The 16,102-nt window shown below is 28.4% G+C and overlaps 1 protein-coding gene and 1 non-coding gene across 2 annotated transcripts in view; both read right to left on the bottom strand.

Annotated features, from left to right (window-relative positions):
* Positions 1 to 1,317: 1,317 nt before the first annotated feature.
* On the bottom strand, positions 1,318 to 1,479 carry LOC113364477. The gene has a single exon (XR_003366168.1). It is a non-coding gene; the product is annotated as a U1 spliceosomal RNA (small nuclear RNA).
* Positions 1,480 to 3,320: 1,841 nt separating this feature from the next.
* LOC113386817 (serine-rich adhesin for platelets-like) overlaps positions 3,321 to 16,102 on the bottom strand; it is a 254,324-nt gene continuing 241,542 nt past the window's right edge. Inside the window, exons 16-23 of the mRNA XM_026624577.1 lie at positions 12,808 to 12,966; positions 8,509 to 8,630; positions 6,587 to 6,751; positions 5,357 to 5,528; positions 4,997 to 5,223; positions 4,424 to 4,569; positions 3,564 to 3,645; positions 3,321 to 3,362 (exon numbers count right to left, since the gene is read on the bottom strand). Of these exons, the coding sequence (XP_026480362.1) occupies positions 3,321 to 3,362; positions 3,564 to 3,645; positions 4,424 to 4,569; positions 4,997 to 5,223; positions 5,357 to 5,528; positions 6,587 to 6,751; positions 8,509 to 8,630; positions 12,808 to 12,966 (1,115 nt within the window). The remainder of the gene's footprint in view (positions 3,363 to 3,563; positions 3,646 to 4,423; positions 4,570 to 4,996; positions 5,224 to 5,356; positions 5,529 to 6,586; positions 6,752 to 8,508; positions 8,631 to 12,807; positions 12,967 to 16,102) is intronic.

The following is a 16,102-nucleotide window of genomic DNA, read 5'->3' as shown; positions in this document are numbered from 1 at the left end:
GAGTGCTACAGTTTCATCGATCCGACCTTCCCTTATAAAGTGTTCTTTGAGTACATCGGGCCTCGGCTTGTCAGTACGCGAATCAAACACATTCCTGAACGGTAGTCGATTTCGTGGCGGAAATGCTACGGTCTCCATTGTACGCTGTGTCGTCGACGGCTTTCCATTATTAGAAGATTCCATTATTTACACTATTACAAACACGCACTCTACACCACATACATTTGATAATTTTTTACACTAATAACAAGTAACTGTATCACAGCTTCGCGCCTTGCACCAAGATAGTTGTTTCCCCGATACGAACTGCGCTTTTAACCAGGTATGCTTAGGTATCGAAAACAGGTGGACTAACTCTAACCAGACTATATTTTAGAGCAATATTTACAGCGAAAAGTACACATAGCCCTCTGTTGTCGTGATTTAGGAAATGCAACATGTTGCAGAAATGCAAATTTGATACCTGTATTTGGATTGGATGTTTTTGCTTTTAAAACCGGTATTACGACTATTTTTAAACAATCAAACAAAATTAAAATATACTATAAAAATTGCAATATTTAATTTGAGAACGTAAGAAAATTAAATTCTATTTTCTAATATATATTGCATTAATTTGTACAAGTAATTATTAGTTTTTATGGAAATTGAAATAGAATTTTAAGAAACATTTCGTTGTCTAAGCTAGATCTTATTAACTTCCAGCAGGGTAGGTTATAGTAATGGGCCGTAATTAAATAATTAATTGTTCCTATTAATAGGTAGATGTGCTGATTAGTATTTGGCTAAAGAAGGTCCAGCCGTTACGGAGATACGGAGCAAAGAGTGCAGAAAATAGAAATCGAGGTTTTGAGAGAACGGAGTATCCGAATTGAATGATCCAAAACTGTTCTGAATTATACAAAATTTATTCATTTGTAATGATTGGGAGAACTGGTGATCAGTTTTTGGCAAAGTCAGGTCCAGCCATTTCAATGATACAGAGCTACATGTACAAAAAATAGCAGTTTTTGAGAGAATTAAGTATCCGATTCAAATGAGTCAAAAAACCTTCCGCTTGTGTTGACAAAGCAATTGCTTTTGAAGAAAAAAAATTGTATGTCGAAAATAAGATTTTAATTTTAATACTAAAAGTTATATTAGTGCAATAAATTTAATAAGGCATCTTTGGCGCTTGTTTAGGTCTCTGGATATGGTTACACCCACTTCGAGTTTTCCAATGTGAACAAAAACTTTAGAAAATTGTATTCAACTATTTAATTTAATATTAATGTAATCATCAGAATTTGAAATATTTTAATATATTAAATTTTATTACCGGGACAGCGCGTACGCAGTCCCGACTACCAAAAATTACACGCCCGAGTTATCCACATTAGAGACAATCGCAGGGGTCAATCCGACCCAGGTGCAATGGCCAGACCTCGCCCTGGGGGAACCGCCTTGTTGATCACGGTAACCCCGACGCCAGGTAAGTATGCTTAAGAATCGAAAACAGGTAGACTAACTCTAACCAGACTATATTTCAGAGCAATATTTACGGCGCAAAGTACACACAGCCCTCTGTTGTTGCGATTTAGAAAATGCAACATATACCGCTAAATAAATTTGATACCTGTATTTTGATGTGTTTGCTTTTAAAGCGGTATTACTACTGTTTTTAAAAAAATCAAAAAATTCAATTCTATTTTCTAATACGTATTGCAATAATTCGTTCAAGTAATAATTATTATTTATGGAAATTGAAGTAAGATTTTAACAAACATGTTGTTGTCTAAGCTATTTCTTATTTTGAGTCGATGAGTCATAAAGGCGAAATTTAATTATGAGTAAATGGAAGATTTCCTGAATCAACTAGTGATAATGATCAAAAATTTTAAGGTGAATTAAAATTCGGTATTAATACCGCCAAAAATTTGTATGGTATCCCAGTATTCGGTATCAAAAAATTCTACTGCCATAGACAAAAGAACGTTATGGCAACTTCAATCAAATAGTATAAGTGGCAAATAACGACACATAATAAGGGCGAGGTAAAATTTATCAAATTTGATTATTTATAATCACTTGGTCCTCGTAGGACATAAAAAACTTACTTTCCAAACAATCCAGTAATAACTTCTAAAAAGATTGCTCTAGTTGTTATTTTGTATTTACAAACATACACACTTCAGAAATTCATTTTAACACCATGCATCTTATTTCTAATCTTGTGTATATAGTTTTCATGAATGAAATTTGGACGCTTGTGGACATATTAATTTGACTATGATTTAGTTTAATTTTAAACGTCAATTTCGTGCATCAGTATCAAACAGCAACATCAAATTCACTATTTATGTGTTACATGTATCCTATGTGCACATTTGCATATACTTATTTATTTTTAACATCTAAAATTTGACAAACACATTCACAAAAACTTGTTTTTTTATTAGTACTGCCGGTGTTATCATGCTCATACACAGTATCACACGTCTCTACATCTAAGATGAAGTGATGTGATATAAAACTATCTAAAAATCATATTAACTAAACTTAAATTATAGTTGTTCGTTAATCCCAAAAATGTATTGCTTATATATAGTGGAAGTTTTTCATAAACTTCAATTCTGAAGACTAGCCAATGAGAATAAATTGGTCACTAATAAATATATGTTTTATTTTATCATCAGCCAATTGTAATTAATATTCGATATCTTCTCAGCAAATTTTATCTAACGACAACTGACAGAAATTCTGTACAGCAAATTCATTAATATTACCGTGGCCTAAGCTACAAGTTGTTATACTGTTATACTAATTTGAAAATAATGGATAAATTAATGTGCTGAAATATAATGCATAATTGCATATGTCAACTAATAATTGACAAAAACTGATCAGACTTTTATAACAATACTTATAAAAAATTTGCATAGATTTGAAGTGAAGGTATTATAAGATTAATATTGTTCACATTATTAATTGTACAAACTTTTGAAATTCCATTTCAATAATTTCAAGCCTAACGTTGAAAAGTAAGAAATAAAGAATCTTATTTTATGGAAATTATACAAATATAATAAAGACAGTTTAGAAAATCCAGAATATACGAACTGGTGGAAATAAATTTAGAAATTTGTAATCTACATATTCACATATGTGGTAATATATAATTACTATTATGTGTATACAAACAAAATTTAATTTCTATTGCTCACAATTTCAATAAAACGAAATGAAAATCATTTTTACAATGAGAATCTCCTATATTATATTCTAAAAAATCAAAAACTGTATATTTTTATGGTGATGGAATTATGATTTAGTAAATGTTTTTAATCATTAGCAAAGAAAAGACGTTTCAAACTCATGCACATCTAAACACATCAAGATTATGAGAAATTAATCAAAGCATTAATCAAATATCAAAGTTCGGCCGAACTGGCAAAAAAAACCTTGCACAAAAGTTCAGATCGCAATCACAGAATTTGTAAATGGATAACAAGACTATTTACACAATCGCGCGTTATTTGTATGTATTTGTTTAAATTTAGAAAAAAATATTTTAAATAACTTACCACAAATCGATTCACTTTTACACGTGGTGACTTGTTCATTTGATTCGTCATCTCGCGCATTGATTCAAATCTATCCCGCAGACTGAAAATAATAAAAAAAAATTAGTTGAAATCTTTTATTATTACAGACAACACTCCTATAATGTGTACTCTGAGAAAGTGATCTCCATAATACATCCTTACATCCTCTTCAATTCAATAAAAATAATTCAAAGGAAAAAACTACCATGTTATACTGAAAAAATGCCAAAACATTCCAAAAATTCAAATAACCTGCTATATTTATTATAAGTTTATCAAAAGATTATACATATCAATTAAATCATCACTGGTATTTTATAATTTTTTTTTGCTATTAATTTTTAATTAATTATAAGATCTAATTAATCTTTTATTTATTACAGACAGTTTTCAAAAACTTTCCAAATGAAACAAAATATGCTGTTGTAGAAGCAATTAAAAGTTGGCTAAGACATGCCAACGAACGATACATGAAGAATAATTTGTAATATAGATAAATTACATATATATAATCATTGGATTGTGTTGTGCTATCTAGGCAGTTATCATAAAAAGCTGTAGGAAGCAACAAAAATCAAATTATGAATTAAAAAATAGTATTATATCATTAGTGCGAAGACTGAATATTGATTTCAATATTTCAGTAAAAAAAAATTGTTGCTAGTTGTTACTTCATATAAAATAATAAATTTAAATATTTCATGTCATTCTAATTTGCTTGCTAATTTGTCTTTATTATGATATTGATTTAACATGAAATAAATTAAGTTTTTTTATACTTAATGCATTATCATGATGTTATGAATTACATAATATACAAATATTAAATATATTTATACCTTTTGGCACTTTCTAATTGTGAGTCATTATTTTCAGTTTGGCACTCTTCAAGAACATTTATCGTACTTTGTTCCCTTTTGATTTCATTGCTTTCCCATTTCTCAAATTTGGCTCTGAGTTGTTTGGCTCTTGCTTCATTTCTTGCCTTTAATTATAAAACACAATGTAAATGTGGAATGGATGTGACATTAGATTAAATTAATTATTTTTGTTACTAAAATAAAATAATTAAGTTAAATATACTTTTCATTTATACTTATTTCTAGCATGTGTTATATTTGGAACAAGTTAATAAAAACATTTAATATATATCTACACCTTCTTAACCAATAATTGATAATGAATTAATATTCAATAAATGTAATATTTTGAACTATTTTTTTATATTGGCTAAACACAACAAAAATTGTTTGGCTATTTAATTCTAACCGAGTATATAGAAAAACAAAGAAATTTTTTATGACTCCAATATTAGATTTAATAAATATTATTTTAATTTCCAAATGTTTCATTACTTTTCTTATAGCTAGTTTTTTTTCAGACAATACTAATCCATTAATTCCAGCACTTACCTGTTTCAAAAATTCATCCTCACACTTGTCACTCGCTTTAACATAATCAACACCATCCCTACCGACACCATTCTGATGGTGACCATTCTGAGGTTCATTTTCATTTTGAACTTCATCATCAGTATCACTGTCAGTAACACCAGAGTTGTCACTCTGGTCATTGGTATCCAGGAACCTCCTTGGGGTCTCCTCTGGAGGAGGTGTAAACCTCTTCAAGGGTTTAGGACCTTTAGAAAAATTAAATTCATTAATTAACTAAATCGATATTTATATTGAATTAAAGTTCTGCATGACTGCATTGTGGGTTAGTATTTTTAAAACAAATAATCGGGATGGAGTTACAAATTCTTTGGTATATACCTTGTGGCTGTGTTTCCTTTCGTTCTTCCATCTGTCTGAAGATATTCAACATTTTAGTAGCGGTGTGGCTCTTTTCGGCAATTTCTGGATCATCACCATTTTCATCATTACTCTTGTTGTCAGAAGTGACAATGGATGGATCCCTGTAGACTTCTCGTTCTGGTGATTCGGTCTGTTGAAGAATTAAACAGATTAGCTTGATGCATATGACATATATAGCAATTTAGTAAATTTTAATTTACATTTAAATATTTAGAAACATGCAAAAAATATTGTTAATGTTATCATCATACAATCAAATTTAATATTTGTATAAAACAACTGGTTTTTTATTCTTTCATTACCATCTTAACACATGGAATAATTTTAAGGAAAGAAAAATGGCTGTGGTAACACATTATTCTTGGAGGTCAGTTTTTTTTCCCAATTTTTATTTAAATTATGTAAGCACTTTGCACATAAATTTCATACAATTATAAGTATACATTATTTCAAAATTAGTAACTATTAGTATATAAATAAACACAAATATTCGTGCTTTCCAATTGTTTGGAATAAATATTTTAAGCAAATTAATTATGCAATTTAACATAATATATTAACAACTACATAAAAAATTGTAAAAGTTTCAAAACAAATTATTTCACTACTTTCAATGATTCTGATTTCTAAATTATACTTAAAATTCAAAGATGATTTTTAACTGTTTATATGACGAGCCGATGCTTTATTAAATATTAATTTAAGAAACATTGAATGAATCTAATTTATACTGATATCAGAGTCCTAAAACCATTTTTAAACATAAAGAAAATTATTTTTATCTAAATTATCACAACTGAAATGAAATATGGTCTTGTATGTAATTGAAAATTACACGATAAAAAGTAAAATAATAAAAGTAAATTATTTCATTACTTTCAATGACCATATATGTATTTAAAATAAGTTGATTTTGAATGTTTTAAATGCATTGAAATGACATTTGGTTATTTATATCAATATCCTGAAATAACTCTTAATCATTGTAATAAAAATAGAAATATCTCAAATATGAATCCTCATTTTCTGAAAGATACAAAAAATCCAAATCAAAATATTACAAAGAGCAATTTGGTTGCTGTAGTAAATTATTTCTAATCAGAAACACACAATCCTGAAAACAACACAGATTTTCAAATCAAACAAGCCAAATGTTAATAGCTCCACACAATGTCATAACACCACAACCTTAACAACGCCCTCTCTGGGAGGCGTGATTCTAAATGGCTTTCTCTCAACACTTTTAGGTTGATAAGTCTCAAAGAATTTGAATTTGCTCGAAATTTCTGCAGTCTCGATTTTGATCTCTTCTCTCGTTTCGCTACTCTTCACCACGTCTTCGGGGTTGAAAACCTTCACCCATTTTTAATTAATATAATATAAATTGTAAAAACACTTAAGAAGTATATTATGTATGCAATTCTAGAATATAACATATATTCACGGAAATATTATACTTAACAATCAAATGATCTTGATTTCGATTCAGGAGCTAAAGGCATTCTATCACCAATTTCACTATTGTAGTTTTTCTACATTTTTTGTCTAGTTAGCTTCAAATTATGGCCAATTAATTTTTTCCTTTTTAAAATTATTTTTTTTTATTTTTGTAATTATTTTTTTTCTTTGTTGAGCAAATGGTTTAAAATTGTAAGAGAAAGACGAAATATAAATAAACTAGGCGTAAGTGCCTTAAGGCGAGTTGCAAGAACTTCCTGATACGTGTAAATAATCAAGTTATATAAACAATTGAGATTTAGCTGTTTAGTTTTCAACAGTTTATTTCGAAAATAAAATTGTTGCTTTATATTGAAATGTTTCAAACAAACTTATAATATCGTACAGGGTACTGCAATTAAATTAATTATTATGCATGAACACATGTTTATATGACGTTTGCGTTTAGTAAGCTGCAATGAATTTTTTTGGTTGAACCACTATCGTAGGACTATAATATTTTAAGATATTTGGTTAGATTAGTCAATCGTCATTCTATATTTATTTAAACGTTTAAATATTACAAAATATGTACATTTAATTAAGAAGAAACAGCCCAGCAGATCTTTGACTAAATTAATCAGCACGTTTCCACACTGACTTCATTAGAATGATCGTATTTTTTTTCCAACAATTAATCATTAATCAACACGATTCCCAAAATTATTTGAATGGTATTTTAATTTATAACATAGAATATTTGGCTAAAATGTGGACGAAAAATGTAACACTTTTCTGTTAATTACAATGGAAAAAGATCGTTGGGCAAAGGCTAGTACTTTTTGAGTTATATCGAATGTCTTTTAAATTGTCGGTGCAGCCGTTTTTGAGAAAACTTCGACGAAAGGTAAAAATAGGCGCATTGTACACATATACATACACAGCAAATATGGTCTCAAACGATTCAAAATGATTTAAAACGTCGAGAAAACATTAATTAGCAAGTCGGATTTTTTCGTGCGTATAAACTTCTTCAGGAAGTCAATAACAACAAATTTAAAAATTGACTGGAAAGTGCTGGCGAGGGTACCATGGAATACATTAGAATTGTGCTTGCTCTTGTAAAGATTTCAAAAATAAAAACCAAACGTCGGGAAGATTTTAACACGAAATTATGTAAGAAGTTTAATGTTTGTTATACATTTTCTCATATTATTATTTTGAAGTCGCTAATATAAGGTATATCTCTATGTGAAAGTAAACTGCTATAGTTCATACGTATGCCAATTGAAAGTTTGTTGAATAAATATTTTGACGCTGTGTTCCATCTTAGGGGGCGAACATCAATCACGTGAGCGAGATTTTAAGGATTTTTGGACCCCCCCTCTCCCATACATAGTGATATTCAAAATTATCCCCCCCCTCCCCTACCAAACATCACGTGTATTTTCAAGTACGTGAAAAAACTGTAAATTTTTTGAATTTATTTTTAAAATGTTTGAACTTTTTAAAAAAAAAATAGTTAAAAAATAAATACACGTGATATCTTACCATACCCCTCCCTCCCCCACGTGATATTTCGTGATTTCTGGTCAAACCCCCCCTCCCCCTAAAAACCTCACGTGATTAATGGACGCCCCCTTATCTTATTTGATTTGATTTAAAATACTAACCTGAGTATTTGATTTCTTTAGTTCCGGTGTGCGTGGTGCGTGTGGCGTGTGGGGCGATTGGGCGCTCTTGGCGGCACTTGCGTCCAATTCCAAGAACATCGATCGAGACTTTTTGCAGATACCTTGAATAAGAATAAACGACATTACACTTATTAGATAGAGAATATATATCATGCATAAGTTATAAAATTTGTTCCGGCTATAAACAAAAATTCTGAAGTCTGGAAATATAATTAACCCATTGTCTAAACTCATCTCAATAGCAGGATATGCAGATTTTTATGGAATGTCGAATAAGCATTCTTTAAAAGCAATATTTGTCCTGATTTTTTTAGATCTTTTGTCCCGGATTGTCCCGGGTTTTCGAAAAGTATAGGTAGTATATAGGTTCAAATTGAATCTTTGCAATTACTTGATAATACAATCATAACTACCCCTCAAATAATTGAAAATGATACACATACAACAAGTATGTTTATATGAAGCAATACGTTATGAATGAGAAAAATGCTGAATACAAATTTCCAAGGACGGAATATAATAGCCTCTCACATTAATAAATTCTAAATTTTCAAAAACATTTACTTTTCAAAATTAAGAAAACTAACTTTTTGACTACCTCGCACAAGTGCTAAATTTTCAAGTTAATTATGCAGAAAAAGGAACAGAATTTTAAACAAGACTTAAAAGTAGAAAAACATATGGATCAAAAATGTTAGATATGTAAAAAAAGAGTATATATAGCATGGCATAGCAATAGTAAAGTTTATACTAGAAGTACGTAATACTGATTAATAAATTAAAAAACCTGTTTTTATAGTCCTTAAATAGTATTTTTGTTATTTGCATGAAAATGTTTTTTCGGGTTGAAAAGTTTAGTGAAGGTCATAAATGTTGATATTGGTTATATTGGCAACGTTATAAAGTTTGATATGAAATTTGTGCGTCATCACACGAAAAGAGCCACAACAATTTGGTAAAATATCGAAAAATTTGGAATATGAACTAAAAGATATACGGGCACAAAGAGGATTAGTTAATAAATTAATAGACTCTTCAAAATGCCTAAAAAATTTGTATCAAATACATTAGTTAATCTGTCAGAAATAAATGAAAAGTATGTCAACTCTTAATTGACACCCAAAATAAAAAAGCGTGCTGAATTATATCTCGTACTTGAGACAATTAATACAATTTAATTGTTATATAAAATTATATTCGTTCATCTTACATTTATTTTCTGACATCTGTATTTAAAGATATGTATGCGTGCGTTTGTAACACAAAAAATAATTGGAACATCTTAACAGAAGCAATTAAAAGTTTGAAACTGTTTTATTTCACACATGTGTACAATGAGAATGTCTATATAAATGAACGTCTACATAAATACAAATATATATATATATATATATATATATATATATATATTTGAAGTCAGTCACGCTGAATGATAAATCATAAAAAAACTGGTACAAGCACAATGGTAAAGTTAATTAACGCAAAAGGCAATCAACGCCAAGATATCATGACTGTATAACTAACAATAAATATATTGTGCACACACAAATATATTTATATGTATATATATATATTCATCATCGGCAATTGTAAGAATCTTTTGTTGCGAAAGATAATTTTTTATTGTCAATTTGTAATCGCCGCTTTAATGTTTTTGAAAACGATAAAAATATTCAGACAAAGTCAATGGAATATAAAACCATTGTCTTATTCATGTACAACAACTGCAATTCCTTTATGAACGTTCTACTATCGTAATCGTAAATAGAAATTCTACTATAGTAAATAAAAATATATAAAACACTCAGAAGTAGTCGGCCGAAATAAATATAGGGTAGGGCGGGGCACAAAGGTCAAATTTGACTTTAAGTAGTTATACTGTCTAAACCAAATGAAAAATATAACAACACACACGAGTCAAACGAACAACTATCGTACAATTTTCAGTAGAATTCCCTGTTAATACCTAATTATAGAAATATGTGTTTCGGCTATTTTACTAAAATTTGTCATCTGCCCATATTTACCCCATTGGCTAGGCTAACAGAAAAAACAGAAACAGATATAATGTCTCATTTTTAATTTAAAGGAAATTTTATGAAATAATAGCTAAATTAATGAACCCTAACCAATGCATATATAACATTGATTTGGTATTTTGTCAGAAATTTTCATCAGCAGAGTTGAAATAACTATTAATTTAATTTATCTCTTGTAAAATTGCTATGCTTTCAACCAATGCATATATAACATTGATTTGGTATTTCGTCAGAAATATTCATCAGCAGAGTTGAAATAACTACTAATTTATTTATCACTTGTAAAATAGGTATCTTTAACTTAATTTATTTTTTATTTACTATTTTTTATTGTTTACACCTTTGTCAGAGTAAATGTTCGATTGGTCCTTTTTACTCTACCCATATGTGAGTTACTTATAAGGAATGAAAAAATTTTTGTTGAATCTAACTTAAAATTGACAATACATCTTGTAGAACAATTAAATAAAGTATATTTAAAAATTATGTTAATGTCTCGTAAACTAAATAACAGTGTAAACAAAAAAAACTGGTAACGACAGAAAATACTTTGGTTATAGATTTTCCAATATTGCCATTTACCTCCAGATAGCCACGTCATAAGAATTAAGGAGTTGGCTGATTATACATATTTTTCCCCCAACTTCAAATTTTGTTATGAAAAAATCCTTTTAGAGATATTTATGATAGACCTTTTTAACCAAATTGCTTTTAGCCCTGCTATACCCTATTGCATATAGTTTGCAATAAAAAATATATTTGACTTGGCAAGTTGCATGTACTTCCCAAAACGTCTTAATAATCGAGTTAACCAATAAGAAGTTTTGTAATTTAGATAAATTTTTCAAATGTTTATTTCGAATAAATGGATTTCAATCGATATATTTCTAACAGATTTATTAAATATTTAATTATTATATTAATTATGGAGCACAAACACTCGATTGCATATCCTAAAAGGCAACTTATTATACCAAATTTCAATGACTTTTCATAATTCAACCACACTTCTTTCATTTAATATTTCATCATGTTCGCATAGATTTTAAACTCTAAACCATGTTAGGATTAATTACAAACTTTTTTTTAAATTTTAATTTAGCCGATTTTCATCTAAATATAATCAGCTCGATTATATTTTTCGAACAGTTTTTTAATTTTCAAAATCGGCTAAAATGTGGACAATAAATTTTGCACTTTTCTGCTAAATATAAAATGCGAGTCCTTAACAAGTTTAATCTTAAGGTTTTTAAATTTAATTTTAAAATCGGTGCAGCCGTTTTTGAGTAAAGGTTGACAATAGGTCATACATACAAACTTTTTCCAAGTTTGGTCTCAAATGATTCAAAATGAGTTCAAACATCGAAATATATTAAAATAGCAAGACTATCTTGTTTTCTGGCAAAAACAACTTCTTTGGAAATTTAAAATATACAAAATGCACATTTTGATTTTTTCATAAGATGAGGACTTACCGTTAAGTTGCCGGGCTTTTACTTGTCTGTTCTTTTAACAAAGTTTATGACACGTGAAAAACGATCTACGGATGATTTGTAAAAAAATGTTTATGATACAGAACGTGCAGAATCGTCATGATAAATTTATTGTTTAAGAGTCACGACCTCGAATGAAATTATAGGTCTTAAAAGTTGATGAAAATATTTAGTGCCGTTACGAATTTTAGTCTTAACACGAGAAAATTTCACAAAATTATGACTGTGCTATAAAACAAAAGGAGATTCTGAATGACATAGTTATTCCTTAAAATGAAATTATTAAAATATTCCTTAAAATAATAATCCACTAAAAAGTGATTTAAACATTTTCTTTGTCGGTATTATAAATTCAATTAAATTATAGTTCATTTTTATTTTTGTTGTATAACACATACTAATTTACCAGTTAAGACCTCGAATTGGAAAATATAAAACTATCTAGTCTCAAGAAAACTCATTCACTAAAAATTTTATATAATTTATTTTATATTCATTATAATTTTAGATATTCGGCACAAACAGAAATAATTTGTTAATTGCAATAAATATATTCTTGAAAAAGTAATAATACTGAAAACACTGCAGACAATACTTGGTACGTTAAAAAAATAAATAACCAGGTTATACTTATTATTAATTATTATTGCATATTCGTCGTAAAAAACAACAGAGTTTCAGCAATTTCCATTATCTTGAAAAAGCGTAATTAACTCTTTAAATTAACTCTTTTTATCAAAACTCACCAGCGTCAAATACGGACATGTCCTCCTGTTCGATACCCTTAGCTTCCTGATCATTTTCGCGTGCGCTTACAAATGCTTCTCCTTTCTCAAACTTCTCCATGATCGATTTAGCCTTTTCGCATGTCTCCACCACTGGTGGCTTCTTCGAAGACGTTATGCCTAAAAATTTAAGATTTTTATTAAAAAATCATTTATTATATTATTAAAAATAATATGTAAACAAATGTTATTTGATAGCAACATGTTATGATACCAATTTCATATTTCATAATAACTTGATCAATAAAATCTTAGTACTTAGAAATATGTACATCATCATCAGGAGTATATGACATCAATGACCTAACAATTCACCAAATCCTAATAAGAACATATAAACTCAGGTGAAAATTTTAAATATTCTGTCTTATTCAATAAATAATCACATAAGATGTAAGATTTCATTCGTGCATTTGAATATAGATAGCGGAGATTGGGTACGGTTGTGCCAGTATACTAAAGTGACAGTCTTCATAACAGCTGAACTATACTGATTTTGAGATAGGGTCCAAATCGAGAAAGATGAAGAATGATTGCTAGAACAAGATTCCATTATCGTTTTCAGTCAGTGCCTTACATTAACATATGATCTGTAGACCGCATTGCTTTTAAAGAGTCAAAAGTAAGTTTTCATGTTCGAATTCTTTTAATCATAACTGGTAATTGTATACAGATAGATTACTTTTTTGTTATTCTGCTATAAGTTGATCATTAGTAGTTATTTACCAGCAATTAGTTTTTACTCACAGGTAGATAATTTAACTCAAAATAATGATTTGCTTTCAAAAGTGTCCGTTGGGTACGGTTGTGACAAATTTTGGGATACGGTTGTGACATGTATTTCTTGTCCTTTTCGGGTGACGATTAAACAGATAAAAAAATCAAAAATCTAATTTAACTAAGACAAAATACGCAACAGCAAGTAATAGAAAAATTTAATATAAGAATAAAAAAGATTTCACCAAAAATTCTTGTTAACTTTGTTTAAAAAGTTATGTTTTGTTATTATATTTTATTCATAAGCTTTGTTTAAATGTTTATGCTGTGCTGTGTACATTATTACATATTATTGTTATTAACGACAATAAAAGTCGTTATAGACCATTTTGGTATTTATACTTATTGTTTTTAATTTATTTTTATAACTGTCACTACTGACCCCAATCGCTGTATTGCCCTTTTTTTGTATGATTTGATTTTATGACTGATACATCGTATTTCAAGACAGTATTTCAGTATTTCCACTTAGGCAAATGTTCAAATTACCATTTAATTTACTTTTCTCCTAGGTAATGGCTGATCAAAAAAAAGTGGCACAACTTTACCCAGTCTTCCCTTTATATGGATTCATTAAAAATATGATTTGAAATTTTTTTGCACCAACTAATTAGTTCAACGTTCTCATGTGATCAATAGGCAGATTCGACATGTATAAATACATACTAGTACATGCATAAATATAACACTATGCCAAATTATTAAATAACATATTAAGATTTTTGCAATTTCAACAACTGGCCTTACAGGAAGTTATAAAGAACTTATAATCAGTCAGTTTAAAATTGCCTACAACTCATTTCTAGTTATTACTAATTTCTCAGATTTTTTTAGATTTCTAAATTTTTGTTGTTTATACCAATAAAATTACATCTTTATCAGTTAAAATGATGGAGCAGAACGAAAGAAACAAATAAAATTAGAATCAAAATATATTAAATTTAATAAATATATGATGAGAATTATTAAGATGTAATCTGCCTAAAATTAAAAGTTGATAAATATCATTTTGTTGTCCTTTGAATTCTATCGTCGATTAGTGGTTAGAGCTATGGGATTTAAATGAGAAGTTCCAGGTTTAACACTAGCCTCATATTAAAGTAGTGGCATTGGCTTTCACTTGGAAATATAGATACCAATATGTTAAAAAAATCATCATTATTTTAGAACTGTAATAATAAATTCATTCCATAGAAATAGCTAAGCCAAGATAAATAAGCCATGTTATTTAAGAAATCTGCACAACAGCTCACAGGGTTCTTCAAGTTCTGATTGCTATTAAATAAAAAAATGAAAAATAATAAAAAAATAGTAACTCCAAGCTATTTGATAATATAAAATATTATCAAAAAGTTGGAAGATACCCATGAGTTACCATTTTACAAACTAAAATCTTTAAATATTAAAAGATATAATTTTTTTTTAAAAAAAGGTTATATTATTAATAGCAAATTCCAATTAAATTAGTGGTGTATTGCATCGTGTGTTAAGGCAAATTGCTGGAACTTCCCGTACCTTAAGAAAATATTCGAGAAATATTAAATGTTTTCAAATAGATTATTATAAATAATGTAACTTTCATTATTCTTATTTCATAAATAGTAAATAAACAAAACTGTCTAATATTTTTAAGTATATTATATAAACGGAATTGCAAAGTTAAAATTATTTATTTGAGGTATGTAAGTGATGTTTAGAACTTTAGATATTCAAAAATTATTATTTATTATTACATTTACAAAATCGTCGACAAAATATTGTCTCCATACATACACACACATCAATTTTTTCTGAAGTATGCCAAAATGTTCAGAAACCTCAAAAACTTTAAGATATGCAACGTAAAGATATGCAAAAATATTCATCTCCAATTTTTGGCTCATTACTATAGCTTATCCTATGGGAGTTAATAATACTTTCATAGACAGAAATTTTATGTAGAAGCTAACCCCAAAAAATCAGCAAACAAAAAGCATATTATTAAAAAAACTTCTGTGAATTAGCTTATATTAATTGCCAAATTAGACCCTTCTAAAAAGATAGGACTCGAATTTCATTTGGTCTAATCGTAATTGAATACTATTTGATCATAGTAGATGTCGCTAATCTATTTATTCCACGAATGTTTATTTTCGTGTCCCACTACTTGTAATTAGATTCTCGTAATTTTACAAGATTCACATTAAAAATAATTCATATATTTAACAAATTGGTACTTGTATATGTTTCTCATGGAAAAACCGCAATTTCGGCACAATTATCCGAATTCGTTGACACTTGTGCTTCACGGCCCAAATAACACGAAAATCGTCGCGGGAATTTGAAAAATTACAATACGTTTATAAGTTATTAAATAAAATTGTCCCATCATCATTTTGCGGTCTGATGATAAAACAATCAGTGTGTATTAAAATTTCGCCACATTTCTGACAAATTGATATAAAATATATAAAAATTATATATATAAATATTCGATTTC

Source organism: Ctenocephalides felis, unplaced genomic scaffold, assembly GCF_003426905.1.
Source record: "Ctenocephalides felis isolate EL2017-DRISC unplaced genomic scaffold, ASM342690v1 CF-g0.4_SCAFFOLD_00845, whole genome shotgun sequence".
NCBI classification, from domain to species: Eukaryota; Metazoa; Arthropoda; class Insecta; order Siphonaptera; family Pulicidae; genus Ctenocephalides; species Ctenocephalides felis.
Note: the sequence above shows the minus strand (reverse complement) of the source record. Positions and strands in the feature narration are given on the sequence as shown.